At 50.3% G+C, this 14,190-nt stretch overlaps 1 protein-coding gene across 10 annotated transcripts in view; it reads right to left on the reverse strand.

Moving 5' to 3' along the window:
• XPO7 (exportin 7) overlaps positions 1 to 14,190 on the reverse strand; it is a 598,229-nt gene that overhangs the window by 27,250 nt on the left and 556,789 nt on the right. For all 10 annotated transcript variants that reach the window (XM_085633849.1, XM_085633846.1, XM_085633854.1 and 7 more), the window contains one exon: positions 11,470 to 11,630. In XM_085633849.1, the coding sequence (XP_085489975.1) occupies positions 11,470 to 11,630 (161 nt within the window). The remainder of the gene's footprint in view (positions 1 to 11,469; positions 11,631 to 14,190) is intronic.

Consider the following 14,190-nt stretch of genomic DNA (forward strand, 5'->3'; position numbering starts at 1 on the left):
TTGGCATGTAGAGCTGCAGATCTACACACTTTTGCATAGATCGCCATCTGGTGTTGGGCCCGGATGTTTGCAGTTTGTTTTTCCTCTTGGAAAGTCTTTGGAACTCACTTGGTCCGTATTGCGCATGGGTTTCGGCTCCATCTTCAGATTGTTTTTCGCCAACAGGCAAAGATGGAGCGTAGTAATAATAGTGAAGAAACCCATGTGTGTTGCATCTAAATAAGATAGACTGGAACAGATACAGGTAGCCGGGGAGGCGGGTGTAGATCTGCAGCTCTACATGCCAAGAACAGATGCATACTGGTAAGTAGCATATTCCGTTCGAGGCATATGAGCTGCAGATTACACACTTTTGCATTGACTATATAGCAGTTGCCAATCTTAGCGGCGACCACCGGTATCTGTCGCAGTGGTTTGAAAAAGTGTTTAGTACAGCCTGGCCCACACTAGCGCTTGGTTTGCACATCTACACAGTAATGTTTAGTGAAAGTGTGCGGTGTTGACCATGTAGCTGCTTTGCAGATATCAACTAATGGGATGTTCCCTAGAAAAGCCATAGAAGCCCCTAACTTTCGTGTAGAGTGGGCTTTAGGGGGAACAGATAGCGTGCGTTTTGCCTTGTGGTAGCAAATCTGTATGCATTTTACAATCCACCTAGCTATCCCTGATTTAGAGATGGGGTTGCCTTTATGTGGTGGAGAGAAAGAGACAAACTGTTGTTTTGTCTTTCTGAAAGGTTGTGTTCTCTGGATATAGTAAAGTAAGGCCCTTTTAACATCCAGTGTGTGTAGAGCCCTTTCTGCAACAGTTTGAGGTTGCGAGAAAAAAAACGGTAACTCTACCGATTGGTTTAGATGAAAGGGGGAAATAACTTTTGGTAGGAATTTTGCGTTGGTACGGAGGACAACCTTGTTTGGGTGCATTTGGAGAAAAGGTTCTTGTATAGTAAGTGCTTGTATCTCACTGACCCTTCTAAGGGAAGTGATGGCTACAAGGAAAGCTGTTTTCCATGTGAGAAATTGCAGTTCACATTTATGCAAAGGTTTGAAAGGCGGTCCCATTAGCCTTGTGAGAACTATATTTAAGTTCCACACAGGTGAGGGTGGTACTCTGGGGGGAATTATTCGTTTGAGGCCTTCCATGAAGGCTTTAATGGCAGGCACTCTGAAAAGTGATAGGTGCTGTCTGTTTTGTAGGTAAGCGGCAATTGCTGCGAGGTGTAGCCGAATGGATGTATATGCTAGGTTACACCTTTGTAGATGGAGTAAGTAGCATATGATGTGCTGTATAGATACGTCTAGAGGGTTGATTGTGTTGTTATGGCAATAAACAACAAATCTTTTCCACTTTGCAGCGTAGCAGGCTCTAGTAGTAGGGCGTCTAGCTTCTCTGATGACGTTCATACAGTGAGGTAGAAGGTTAAGGTATCCGAATTCTAGGATCTCAGGAGCCAGATCGCAAGGTTGAGCTGAGCTGGGTCCGGGTGTCTGATCTCTCCATGGTTCTGGGTTAGGAGGCATGGTGAGAAGTGTAACTTTTGGTGTGGCACTACCGAGAGTTCCAGCAGCGTGGTGTACCACGGTTGTCTAGCCCATGTTGGAGCTACTAGAATCAGTGTGAGGGAGTGCTGTTGTAGCTTTCGCACCACTAATGGAATTAGTGGGAGAGGTGGAAAGGCGTACGCAAATTTGCCTGACCAGTTCATCCATATCGCATTGCCTTTGGACAATGAGTGTGGGTATGTGGCGGCGAAGCTTGGGCATTTTTTGTTTTCGTGGGTGGCGAAGAGGTCTATGTGTGGATGCCCCAACATCTGAAAGAACGGGTGAAGAACCTGCGGGTGAAGTTCCCACTCGTGGATCTGCTGCGTCTGTCTGCTGAGCAGATCTGCCATGGTGTTTTGGATTCCTGGGACATGTTGGGCTAGGAGAAAGATTTTGTGTGGAATTGCCCATCTCCATATGCTCTGTGCTAGTTGAGAGAGCTGTGGAGAGTGTGTGCCGCCTTGTTTTTGAATGTAGTACATAGCTGTCATGTCTGTGCGAATGAGGACTGCCTTGCCTAAAATCTGTGTCTGAAAGGATTTCAGGGCTAGAAAGATTGCCAGTAACTCCAGATGGTTGATGTTGAGTAACTTTTGTTGCGGCGTCCATGTGCCCTGCACTGTGAGGTGTAGTAGATGAGCTCCCCAGCCGGAGAGCGATGCGTCTGTTAGGATTATTTGTGGAACCGGGTCCAGGAACGGTCGACCTCTGGAAAGATTCGTGGTGTTCCACCACTGCAGAGAGCGATGGGTGCGACCGTCTACCAACACCATATCTGTCAGTTGCCCCTGGGCCTGGTTCCATTGGCGCGCTAAGCATTCTTGGAGTGGACGCATCTGGAGTCTTGCATGAGGCACTTTGAAAATGCAAGAGGCCATCATCCCTATCAGTTGCATAAACACTCTTGCTGGGAGAGAGTGTTGAGGTATGAATCTTTGACACAAAGCCTGAATGCTTGCAATCCTGGCAGGATTGGGGTAGGCTATGGCTTTTGAGGTGTCTGTGGTGGCACCGAGGTATTGCTTTGTGTGGGATGGTATTAGCTGGGACTTTTGGTGGTTCACTGTGAAACCTAGCTGGTGAAGTAGTTGGATTGTAGTGGCGGTGTGATGTACACATTGGTTGTAGGACACGGCTTTTATTAGCCAGTCGTCCAAATATGGGAAGACGTGAATGTGCTGTCTTCTTGGTGAATACCCTTGGTGCTGTTGTGACCCCGAATGGGAGCACCTTGAACTGGTAGTGTTGCCCGTCCACTACAAATCTGAAGTACTTTCTGTGAGCATGGTGTACCGGAATGTGAAAGTATGCGTCTTTCAAGTCCAGTGTGGTGAGAAAGTCGTTCTGGGAGAGGAGCGGAAGTACTTGCTGAAGTGTTACCATGTGAAAATGGTCCGAATGTATGTATGTGTTTAGAGGCCGGAGATCTAAGATAGGTCGTAGATTCTCGTCTCTTTTTGGTATCAGAAAATATAGGGAGTAGACCCCTAAATTTTGTTGACTGGCGGGGACTTGTTCTATCGCCTGTTTTTGTAGGAGGGAGATTACCTCCTGTTTTAGTAACGTGGAATGTTCTTGTGACATTGGGCGTTGCCTGGGTGGAATGTTTGGGGGGGGTAGATGTCAATTCTAGGCAGTACCCTGAACGAATAATTTGGGTCACCCATCTGTCTGAGGTGATGGTCTCCCAGACGTGAAGGAAATTTTGTAGCCTGCCCCCGACCGGATTGGGATGGTCTGGAGGAAGCAGGGGGAAGTCATTGGGTAGGCGGTGTGGCAGAGCGGGCGGTAATTGTTTTGCCTCTGCCTTTATTGTTATTGCCTCTATATCCGCCTCTTTGATAACCCCTTGTGAAGGTGGATTGAGCAGGGGATTTGTAGGACGTGGACGCGCTATCTGAGGATTAGCCTCTGGCCGTGCCCCGAAAGGAAGAGCGGCGAAAGGAGCGCCTAGGAGGGTGTGACTGCAAGGCTCCCATAGATTTCGCCGTATCTGTGTCCTTCTTCATCTTCTCGAGGGCCTCATCTACCTTTGGGCCGAATAGATGTTCTTGATCAAATGGATGATTTAATATGGAGGCCTGTACCTCAGGTTTAAAACCTGAAACTCTCAGCCAAGCATGGCGACGGAGGAGGACGCTAGTGTTAATGGCCCTGGAGGCGATGTCTGCTGCGTCTAAGGCACAGCGTATAGAGGTGTTAGTTATGATCTTACCCTCTTGAATTAATTAATTGGCCCAATTTTTGTATTTTTCTGGGAGATGGTGCATGATGGTTTCTAGTTCATCATAATGCGCTCTGTCGTATCTGGCCAATAGCGCTTGAGTGTTGGCGATACGCCATATATTGGCTGCCTGTGACGCAGTGCGCTTTCCTGACGCGTCCAGTAGCTTTGACTCTTTGTCAGGTGGTGGTGCTTCGCCTGACGCCTGGGAGTTTGACCTTTTCCGTGCAGTGGAGACCACTAGGCAATCCAGTGACACTGGCCCTTTGATATAGGCTGGATCTGTGGGGGCAGCTTTATACTTTTTTTCTATGCGTGGGTTAATGACCCTAGCCCTGACTGGGTCTTTAAAAACCTCTGGCGCATGTTTTATTACCCCCTTGAGCATAGGTAGTATAGAAGTAGACCTATGTGCAGTATCAAAGGTGTCGAGGAGGAAATCTTCCTCTACCGGGTCAGTGTGTAGCTCTACCCCGTGATAATGTGCCGCCCTCTGAAGTAGGTGGTAAAAACCTAATGAGTCCTCTGGTGGAGATGGCCTGGACGGATAAAGGTCATCTTGTGGGACATCTGGAATCAATCAATCAATCAAGACATTTGTAAAGCGCGCTACTCACCCGGAGGGTCTCAAGGCGCTGGGGGGAGGGGGGTCCGCTACTGCTTGAACAGCCAGGTCTTGAGTTGCTTCCTGAAGGGGAGGTGGTCTTGGGTCCGGCGGAGGTGGATGGGGAGGGAGTTCCAAGTCTTGGCTACCAGGTAGGAGAAGGATCTTCCTCCCATGGTGGCTCTTCGGATGCGTGGAACGGCGGCGAGGGCGTGGCTGGTCGATCGTAACTGGCGGGTGGGAGTGTAGAAGGTCAGGCGGTTGTTGAGGTATCTGGGGCCCAGGTCGTGGAGGGCCTTGTGTGCGTGGGTGAGGAGTCGGAACGCGATTCTCTTGCTGACGGGGAGCCAGTGCAGGTCTCCTAGGTGTCCGGAGATGTGGCTGTGCCGGGGGTTGTCAAGGATGAGTCGTGCGGAGGCGTTCTGGATGCGTTGGAATCTTTTCTGTAGTTTGGCTGTGGTTCCGGTGTAGAGGGTGTTTCCGTAGTCCAGTCGGCTGGTGACGAGAGCCTGGGTGACCGTCTTTCTGGTTTCGGTGGGGATCCATCGGAAGATCTTTCGGAGCATGCGTAGGATGTTGAAACATGATGACGAGACGGCGTTAACTTGTCTGGTCATCGAGAGGGAGGAGTCCAGGATGAAGCCCAGGTTGCGTGCGTGGTCCGTAGGTTTGGGTGCGCTGCCCAGGGCGGGGGGCCACCAGGAGTCGTCCCAGGCGGAGGGTGATGATCCCAGGATGAGGACTTCCGTCTTGTCTGAGTTCAGTTTCAGGCGGCTGTTCATCATCCACTCGGCTACGTCTTTCATCCCTTCGTGTAGGTTGGTTCTGGCGGTGGCTGGGTCGTTTGTGAGGGAGAGGATCAGCTGAGTGTTGTCGGCGTAGGAGATGATGTTGAGGTTGTGTTGGCGTGCGATGGCTGCGAGGGGGCTCATGTAGACGTTGAAGAGGGTGGGGCTGAGTGATGATCCTTGCGGAACGCCGCAGATGACTTCGGTGGCCTCGGATCTGAACGGGGGGAGGCGGACTCTCTGGGATCCAATCTGGTGCCTTCTCTTGGATTCCGATGTTGCTGAGGCGCTGTACTAGGGTGCGGTGGCAGACAGTATGGAACGCTGCGGAGAGGTCCAGGAGGATGAGGGCCGCTGTTTCCCCGTTGTCGAGCAGGGCTCGGATGTCGTCAGTGGCTGCGATGAGGGCGTTCTTGGTGCTGTGGTTGGCTCGGAAGCCGGACTGCGAGTGGTCGAGGGATCCGTTTGTCTCGAGGAAGGCGGCAAGCTGTCTGTTGACGGTCTTCTCGATGACTTTGGCAGGAAAAGGGAGGAGCGAGATGGGGCGGTAGTTCTTGAGGTCGGAGGGGTCTGCTGATGGCTTCTTCAGGAGGGCGCTGAGTTCGGTATGCTTCCAGCTCTCCGGGAAGGTGGCGGTGTTGAAGGAGCAGTTGATGATGTCCCGGAGTTGGGGTGTGATGACGGAGTCGGCCTTGTTGAAGACTTGGTGGGGGCATGGGTCAGTTGGTGATCCGGAGAGGATGGTGTTCATCGTGTGGATGGTGTCTTCGGTGCTGACCGGGGTCCAGGCGCGGAGGGTGGTGGTGGGGGTCGTCGGTTCGGTGCGTGGTCTGTGCGCCGAAGCTGTTGTGTATCTCGGCGATCTTGCGGTGAAAGAACGAGGCGAGTGAGTCGCAGAGGTCTTGTGAGGGAGTGATGTCGTTGTTGCCGGCGCTGGGGTTGGAGAGCTCTTTGACGATGCTGAAGAGTTCCTTGCTGTTGTGTGCGTTGTTGTCTAGTCGTTCCATGAATGCTGTCCTCTTGGTGGTGTGGATCAGCTGGTGGTGTTTGTGGGAGGCGTGCTTGAGGGCGGTCATGTTGTCTGTAGTCGGGTTTTTCCGCCAGGCTTTCTCGAGGGTCCTAGGAAGCTTGTTTCTGGTCCAGGGAAGGCATGGCTTGGCAGTTCGGGCTGGACTGTTCCCATGAGGCACAGGGTCAGACTGATTTCCATATGGCCATGTCTGAACTGGGGTGGCAGAGTGGGCTAAAGAATGGTGATGGATCAAACCCAGATCTGTTGACTGGGTGTGAGTGTTTGATTGGTTCTGATGCTCCGTCCATCACCACCCCCTTTTGTACTGCTTTGTTCGCCATAAGTTGGCAGGGTATGCTCAGACGTGAGTCCCTTGCTCACTTTGCCACTGGATTCAAGCAAGCCTGGCTGAAGACGGCTGAAATACCAGAAACCGGTCCTAGGAAGCTTGTTTCTGGTCCAGGGAAGGCATGGCTTGGCAGTTCGGGCTGGACTGTTCCCATGAGGCACAGGGTCAGACTGATTTGCATATGGCCATGTCTGAACTGGGGTGGCAGAGTGGGCTAAAGAATGGTGATGGATCAAACCCAGATCTGTTGACTGGGTGTGAGTGTTTGATTGGTTCTGATGCTCCGTCCATCACCACCCCCTTTTGTACTGCTTTCTCGAGGGTGCGGCAGTTCTTCTAGGAGTTCTTGAGGTCGTTGTTGAACCAGGAGGCTTTCTTGCTGCCGGGCCTGCTGGGATGGTTTTTCAGAGGTGCGAGGTCGTCAGCGCAGTTGGTGATCCACTGTGTGAGGTTGTTGGCTGCTTGGTTGGGGTCCGTTGAGCTGGCGGGAGGGTTCTGGGTCAGTGAAGTGGTGAGTTGGTCGGTGGTGATCTTGTTCCAGCTCCTGCGGGGAGCCTGTTGCGGGTGGAGGTGAGTCGTGGTTCTTCTGAAGCTGAAGTGGACGCAGCTGTTGCCTGTCCAGTGGAGTCCGGTGGCGTGGCTGAAGGAGATTTACTTGCTGGAGGAGAAGACTGGATCAAGCGTGTGTCCGGCGTAGTGGGTGGGGGAGTTCACCAGTTGCTTGAGTCCGAGGTTGGCGAGTTTGTCCAGCAGGGTGGTGGTGGTGTTGTCGTTGTTGTTCTCCAGGTGGAAGTTGAGGTCCCCTAGGAGGATGTAGTCAGCGGAGGGGAGGGCGTGTGGGCTGATGAAGTCTGCGATGTCTTCGCTGAATTGAGTGCGGGGGCCTGGGGGTCTGTAGATGAGGGTGCCTCTGAGTGTGGTCTTGGGGTCGGTGTGTATCTGGAAGTGAAGATGTTCGGCAGCTGCGAGGGTGTCGTCGGAGTTGGTCGTGATGCGGATGGTGTTCTTGTGGACGATGGCGAGGCCTCCTCCTGTCTGGTTGACGCGGTCCCTCCGGGTGATCTTGTATCCGTCCGGGATGGCGATGGCGATGTCGGGTGCTGAGGAGGCGTTCATCAATGTTTCCGTGAGGAAGGCGACGTCTGGAGTTGTGGTGTCGAGCAGGTTCCAGAGCTCCACGGCGTGTCTGTGGACGGAGCGGGTGTTGAGCAGGATGCACTTCAGGTGGTTGCTGCTGGTGCTCAGCTTGGCGGGTGCGGTACAGGTCCGGAGGCAGAAGAACTTGCAGGAATGGCAGGTGAATGGTCCGTGGGTGCGTCTTGGGGTGGCTCGGTAGCAGCCGGGGATCCGGCCAGTGTTGAGTGCGATGAGGGTGGCGGCGTCGTAGGTCCTGCGGGGGCCAGGGGGTCTGGCGCTGGGCGCAGACGGGCTTGCCTTCGGCGCGCCCGCTGCGCGGCCTCCATATGAGGGGGAGAGGGAGGGAGGAGCAGGTGGGAGCGGGGCGGCCAATGGGGATCAAGGGGGCCGGGCCGCCGGGACGCAGCGGCGGGAAAGGCGCGGCGGGGGACACGGAGGCAACGGGTCAGAGGAGAGAAGGGTCCAAAATGAAGAACGGGCACAGTGGGTACAGAAGGCAAAAAGATGGCAGGGGCAGGGAGTACAAAGAAAAACAAGGGTACAATGCGGAATGAACGGGCACAGTGGGTACAGAAGGCAAAAGGTGGCAGAGGCAGCGAGTACGAGGAAAACAAGGGTACAATGCGGAATGAACGGGCACAGTGGGTCTGTCTGGATTATTATAATTGTCCCATGGGTCTGGGGATCCTGTAGGGGTGGGGTCTTGTGGCACATCCCCTGGATCGTAGTATGGGTCCCCCTGATCATCATGGTCTAGAGACGGGGTCGGAGAGCGATGAGGCAGGGGTGGAGAAGGCGGAGGGGGCGGAGGTGGAGAGGGTGGAGGAGGTGGGGAAGGCACTCTGAAAGGGGAGGTAGCACAGAATTTCCTCTTTGGAGGCGGAGCCGGTTTGTCCAAATGTCTCTTTTTAGAAGAAAGTGCCAAATGTCCAGTTTTTGGATCCTTGGTAAGTGTCTTTTGCAAGGGATCCGGTGTAAACAGTTCCTGAGACAATGTTTGTTCCGTCGGCGCCAAAGGTTTCGGGGGCGATGACTTTTTAGGCTTGTCCGTGCCGTGCTTTTTTGGAACCTCCGATTTTTTGGTTGGCGCCGAGGTAGGCTTCGGCGCGGGAGTGTCGTGCCGAGGGCCTTATGGTGTTTGGTCGGTACCGAAAGGCTGGGTTTCGACACCGATGGCTTTGGTGCGGAGCTCGGTGTCGAGGTGGAGGCCGGTCTCTTTTTCGGTGCCGAAGTGTGCTTATTGGCACCGCTGGCAGGCTGGCTTGAGCCCGAGCCGCTGGAAGGCTTATTAGGCTTCTTCACCGGGCCCGAAGGTGGGGTGTTTGAAGCAGTGTCTTTGGTCTTGCCTGGGCCCGGAGGCGAAGGCGTGAGCGAAGCCTTTTTGGGTGTCGGCGTGGGAGGGGGTATAGTACTCACGACCCTCTGCGCCGGGGTGATGTCCTCCTCATCCGAGTTGTCGGCTTCGGAAGCACTGACGAGGTCCTCTTCGGTGTGCTGCTGTCCTGGAGCTTCGACGTCGTCCCCGAAGATGTCGACTGGAACGGAGGTCGAGGAGTGCGCCATGTTTCGTCTGGCCCTTCGATCTCGAATAATCTTTTTCGATCTGAAAGACTTGCAGGCGGGACAGTCTCGAGCTTCGTGTTCAGAGGAGAGGCAGAGGTTGCACACCTCATGAAGATCGGTGTGGGGGAATTTGGACCCACATCGAGGGCACTTCTTGAAAGGAGTTCTTTCCATCAGCCGGGACCAAAGCTTGGATAGGCCCGAAGGCCGCCGTCGACGACTGGAATCGAAGATGTGTCGAAGAGAAGGTGATTGAGGAGATCAGGATCTGAACAATACCGCGATGAGCGAGGATTCCGCTTCGATCGTCGAACTGGAAATGTTCGGAACCGGAGCGCGAAGTATTACATCCGAGCCCGATGGCGGAAAAAAACAATCTGAGGATGGAGCCGAAGCCCATGCGCAATACGGACCAAGGGAGGAGTCACCGACCTCGTGACTTCCAAAGACTTTCCCAGAGGAAAAACAAACTGCAAACATCCGGGCCCAACACCAGATGGCGATCTATACAAAAGTGTGTAATCTGCAGCTCATATGCCTCGAACACTCCTTTTTGTTTCTCAAAGGATAGTTCATCCAAAGGCAGGGTAAATCTGTGACAAACTCACTCTCAAGAGAGAAGCAGTGCCCTGAAGGCTATTGTGATGTCAAAGGTGCAGGGCTGAATATAAATGCATTTTTCAGAAGGCTTTTATTTCAAGTACAACTCAGTGGACTGAGCGCCTGCTACAGACACATATGCAGTCAACATGTCACAGGTTTAGATGCAAAGAAGATAATGAATACGTTAATGTTACTCATGCAAACAAATTGTACAATCAATTTGAAAATAACAATTTTGAATCCCTTCAACCCATCCTTGCGTCCTTCAAAGATCAAAACAATAAGCACAGACAACTAGGGTTAGAGCAATATTATTTACCAGAGGTTTGAGATAATGGTGAGCTAATGTTATGCAACTGATCACTTCATTAGATTTGTGTATTTGAAGCTCCAAAACTAACGGAAAAGGTACCAGATTAAACTGTATAAAGGACCACACTGGAAAACGTTTTTAGCCCAATTCCACATGAATCTAAAACCGGCTCTCTTTTTGGTTAATAATTCCCTTAATTGAAATTGCTACTTTAAATGGAACAAAAAATATAGTTCCTAAACTGCAGCAAATGCTACTAAAATAGATGTTTTTTTTAAAAATCAATGACAAGGAGTAGATCCAGAAGACTGGTTCCACTTTAAGGTTTCTACACATAAACAAGTTGCGCGATACTGGTCAAGTAACTTCCTCTCCCCATTGGTTCAGCTCCTTTTGACATCCAATTAGAAGCACCAGCAATCATCCATCTCCTTGACATTAGCAGGATTGCCAGATCCATGGTAACTAGCATAGGTAACAGATATTACAGGCCATAATATCTGGCATTAATCAAACATTACCAAATTGTTAGATTCCTTACATCAGAGGATTGTACATAGACATGGAGTGACCCTAGCTGTTTCACATAAGAAGACACTTCCTTCCACTGACCAACATAGCAGTCTATTTCTGTCCATCAGAAGAATGGGGTTGTACATAATAATATACTACATAATCGAACACTTAATTTAGTAGATTGGTACAAACTCCCACAAAGAAAGCTAAATAGTGTAAATAACCTTAATCTGATAGGCTGTATGTCACAATTTTGAGGTTAGTCACATCGACTTGCACATATATTGGCAAAGCAATATTAAGAACCACTACATCATCAAGGGTAAGCATATATAGAAACATACAAATTCAATATTATCTCTCCAGATCAAATTACCTTGACCAGATTGTGGAAGTCGATAATGCTGAGTTGATATATGCATATGTTAATAAAATTTCAATGCGGTGACTCCCAACCCTTCTAATATCCTCAGAGCATGTGGTTATTAACTATTAAACATTCGGTCACAGAGGTTAGGCCCTTACAGAAGAGCGGTACAGCGTAAGTCCAGGAAGAGCATATCAATACCATAACTTCAGACTAGCTACATAAAACAACAACTTTAAATAAAACACTTTGAAATAGTCACCGGCTGGAACACTTCAGTGTTTATGCACATAACATTAAACCTTAAATACACACCGCAAGGACGAACTCCTCAATAGTTTTGAAACACACCTGTTTTATTCAGATTTGCTTCTGGCAACCAATGGAAACACTGGTTAGCCAAATCTCCAGCCTCTCATTTTTTCAGTTAAAGAAAAACCATGTCTTACCTGTTGGATCATCTCTGGGTGCTGCTGCATGATATGAAGAAAGCGGTCACTCTCCTGCGGCATTGGCACGGTCCTTTTCTTGGTGCTGCGGGAAAGCTGCTTGAACAGATACGTCACAATGTGGTCGAGACAGGAACAGCAGCCAGTGCAAACCATTGTATCTGCAGGTGGAGTGAATGGAAATTAAGAATAGCAAGTATGGCACAAGGGGCCCTGCAAGAGAGCAGAGCAATCAAAATAGAAAGCACATAGCCACCCCTAAACAAAATATGTGCATATCCTATGAGCCCAACTACACAGAAAATGCATTCTTAGAACATGACAATCAACAGCCATATCGGAAAAATAAATTCCCCAAAGCAAGGTGATGTTACTTTCCAGTAAATTGCAGTTCTCAAGCATGGGTATCTTTAGCATATTTACGGAATAAGGATATTTTCCCTCCGTAAGAGAAGATCTCAATGATGTTTCTAAATACAATACTTCGGCAAATTTCTATCCCAATGAGAAATCTAAATAATACAGTACCTCACTTGCAGTTTAATAGATGCACAATAGCCTTCAATGTCTGAAAACTGAGAGGCAGTGGATGGGTTTTGTTCAGCAGTATTCTGATGCATAAACCCATGCTAGACAACTACTGTTACAGATAAGTAACTTTCATTTCTTCACTATGTGAAACATCTTAAATTCATTCATAAGGTTAGAATGGAATATCCAACAATATACAAACCGGGCACATGTATTATACACAGAGGACAAACATGGGCAAAGCCAATAGGCCTCGCCTATGAAAGAGCTATTGGCTTTGCTGATATGTTTTAGTTGTACACCAGCATGGCTGCTGTTCAGCACGGCCAACAGTTAGTGGGGTTAAGGAGAGTGTCTTGTCGTAAAGTGGAGTGGCTTAGAGTTGAATGGAGTGTAGTGTGTCATGGAGTAGCTTGGAGTGGTGTAGAGTGTCGTAGAGGGAGCACAGTGTCGTAGAGGGCAGAGTTGAGTGTCGTGGAGTGTCGTGGAGTGTCGTGGAGTGTCGTGGAGTGTCGTGGAGTGTCGTGGAGTGTCGTGGAGTGTCGTGGAGTGTCGTGGAGTGTCGTGGAGTGGCATGGAGTGGCATGGAGTGGCATGGAGTTGTATGGAGTTGTATGGAGTTGTATGGAGTTCCACGGAGGGGTGTAGAGCGTATTGAAGTGTTGTGGAGGGAGTGGAAGGTCGTGGGGGGATTAGAATGTCATGGGCGTAGAGCAGAGCAGCATAGAGTGAGTATAGTGTCAGAGTGGAGAAGAATGTGGTAAAGAGGAGGGGCAAATGGTGTAGAACAGAGTAGAGGGATGTAGAGGGGGCTGAGCCAAGTAGAGTTTTATAGGGCAGAGCGCAGTAGATTTTCGTGGAGTGGCATAGAGTGGAGCAGTGCAGTAGAGTGGAATGGCACAGAGTGGAGTAGAGGGAGATGGAGTGGCATAGAGCGGAGTGGAGTAGTGTGCCGTAGTATAGAGTGGAGCAAAGTGGCATAGAGTGACAGAGGGAGCTGCATAGAGCGTCAGTGTGGAGTAGTGTCGTGGAGTAGCATAGAGTGAAGTAGAGTGTAATTGAGTAGAGTGTCAAAGTAGAGTAGAATGTCCTAGAGTGATGTGGTGTAAAGTACAGTGATGTAGAGTAGATTGGCGTAGAGTAGATTGGTTTAGAGTAACGTGTCAGACTGCGTTAGTGTAGAGTGCAGGGACAGAGTGGTACAGAGTACATTGCAGTGGTGAAGAGTTCAATGGCGTACAGTGGAGTGGTGTGAAGTGGTGACGAGTGCAGTGGCGAAGAGTAGATTGTTTCAGAGTAGAGTGAAGTGGTGCAGGGTAGAGTGCAGAGGTTTAGAGTCGAGTACCGTAGAGCACAGTGGTGTAGGGTAGAGTGCTGTAGATTGCAGGGGCATGGAGTGAAGTGATATAGAGTACTTTGGCATAGAGTGCAATAGAGTTGAGTGGTACAGAGTAGAGTGCAGTCTTGCAGAGAGCAGTGGCGCAGAGCAGAATGGTGTAGAGTGACTTAGCGTACAGTGGAGTAGAGTGCAGTGGTGAAAAGTGCAATGGCATAGAGTATAGTGACAGAGCGCAGTGGTGCAGAAAAGTTGGCATTGAGTGCAGTGGCGTAGAGTGCATTTATTTTGAGTAAAGTGGCATACAGCACAGTGGAGTAGAGTGGTGCAGAGTAGAGAGGAGAGGTGTAGAGTGGTGCGGCGTTGAGTGCAGTGACGTAGGAAGGGGGTGTGTAGAGTGGATGCAGAGTTGAGAAGGGGGCAGTGGCATAGAGTACAGTGGCATAGAGTCAAGTGGCACAGATTAGATTGTTTCAGAGTAAAGTGAAATGGTATGGAGTGGTGCAGGGTAGAGTGCAGTGGCATACAGTTTTTGGCGGAGATTGCAGTGGCATTCAGTGCAGTGTTGTGGAGTGGAGTCATGCAGAGTGGAGTATCCTAAACTGGAGTGGAGAAGAATGCAGTGGCGAAGAGTAGTGTAGAGTGCACTGGCACAGAGTAAAGTGGTGCAGAGTAAAGAGGGTAGAGTGCAGTGTCAGAGTGCAGTGGTGCAGAGTAGAGTGTCATATTGCATTAGTGTAGAGTGCAGTGGCGTAGAGTAGACTGGCGTAGAATACAGTGCATTGGTTTTGAGTAAAGTGGTGTAGAGTGCATTGGCGTACTGTGTAGTTTCATAGAGTACAGCGGCGGAGGAC

This window comes from Triturus cristatus, chromosome 11 (genome assembly GCF_964204655.1).
Source record: "Triturus cristatus chromosome 11, aTriCri1.1, whole genome shotgun sequence".
NCBI classification, from domain to species: Eukaryota; Metazoa; Chordata; class Amphibia; order Caudata; family Salamandridae; genus Triturus; species Triturus cristatus.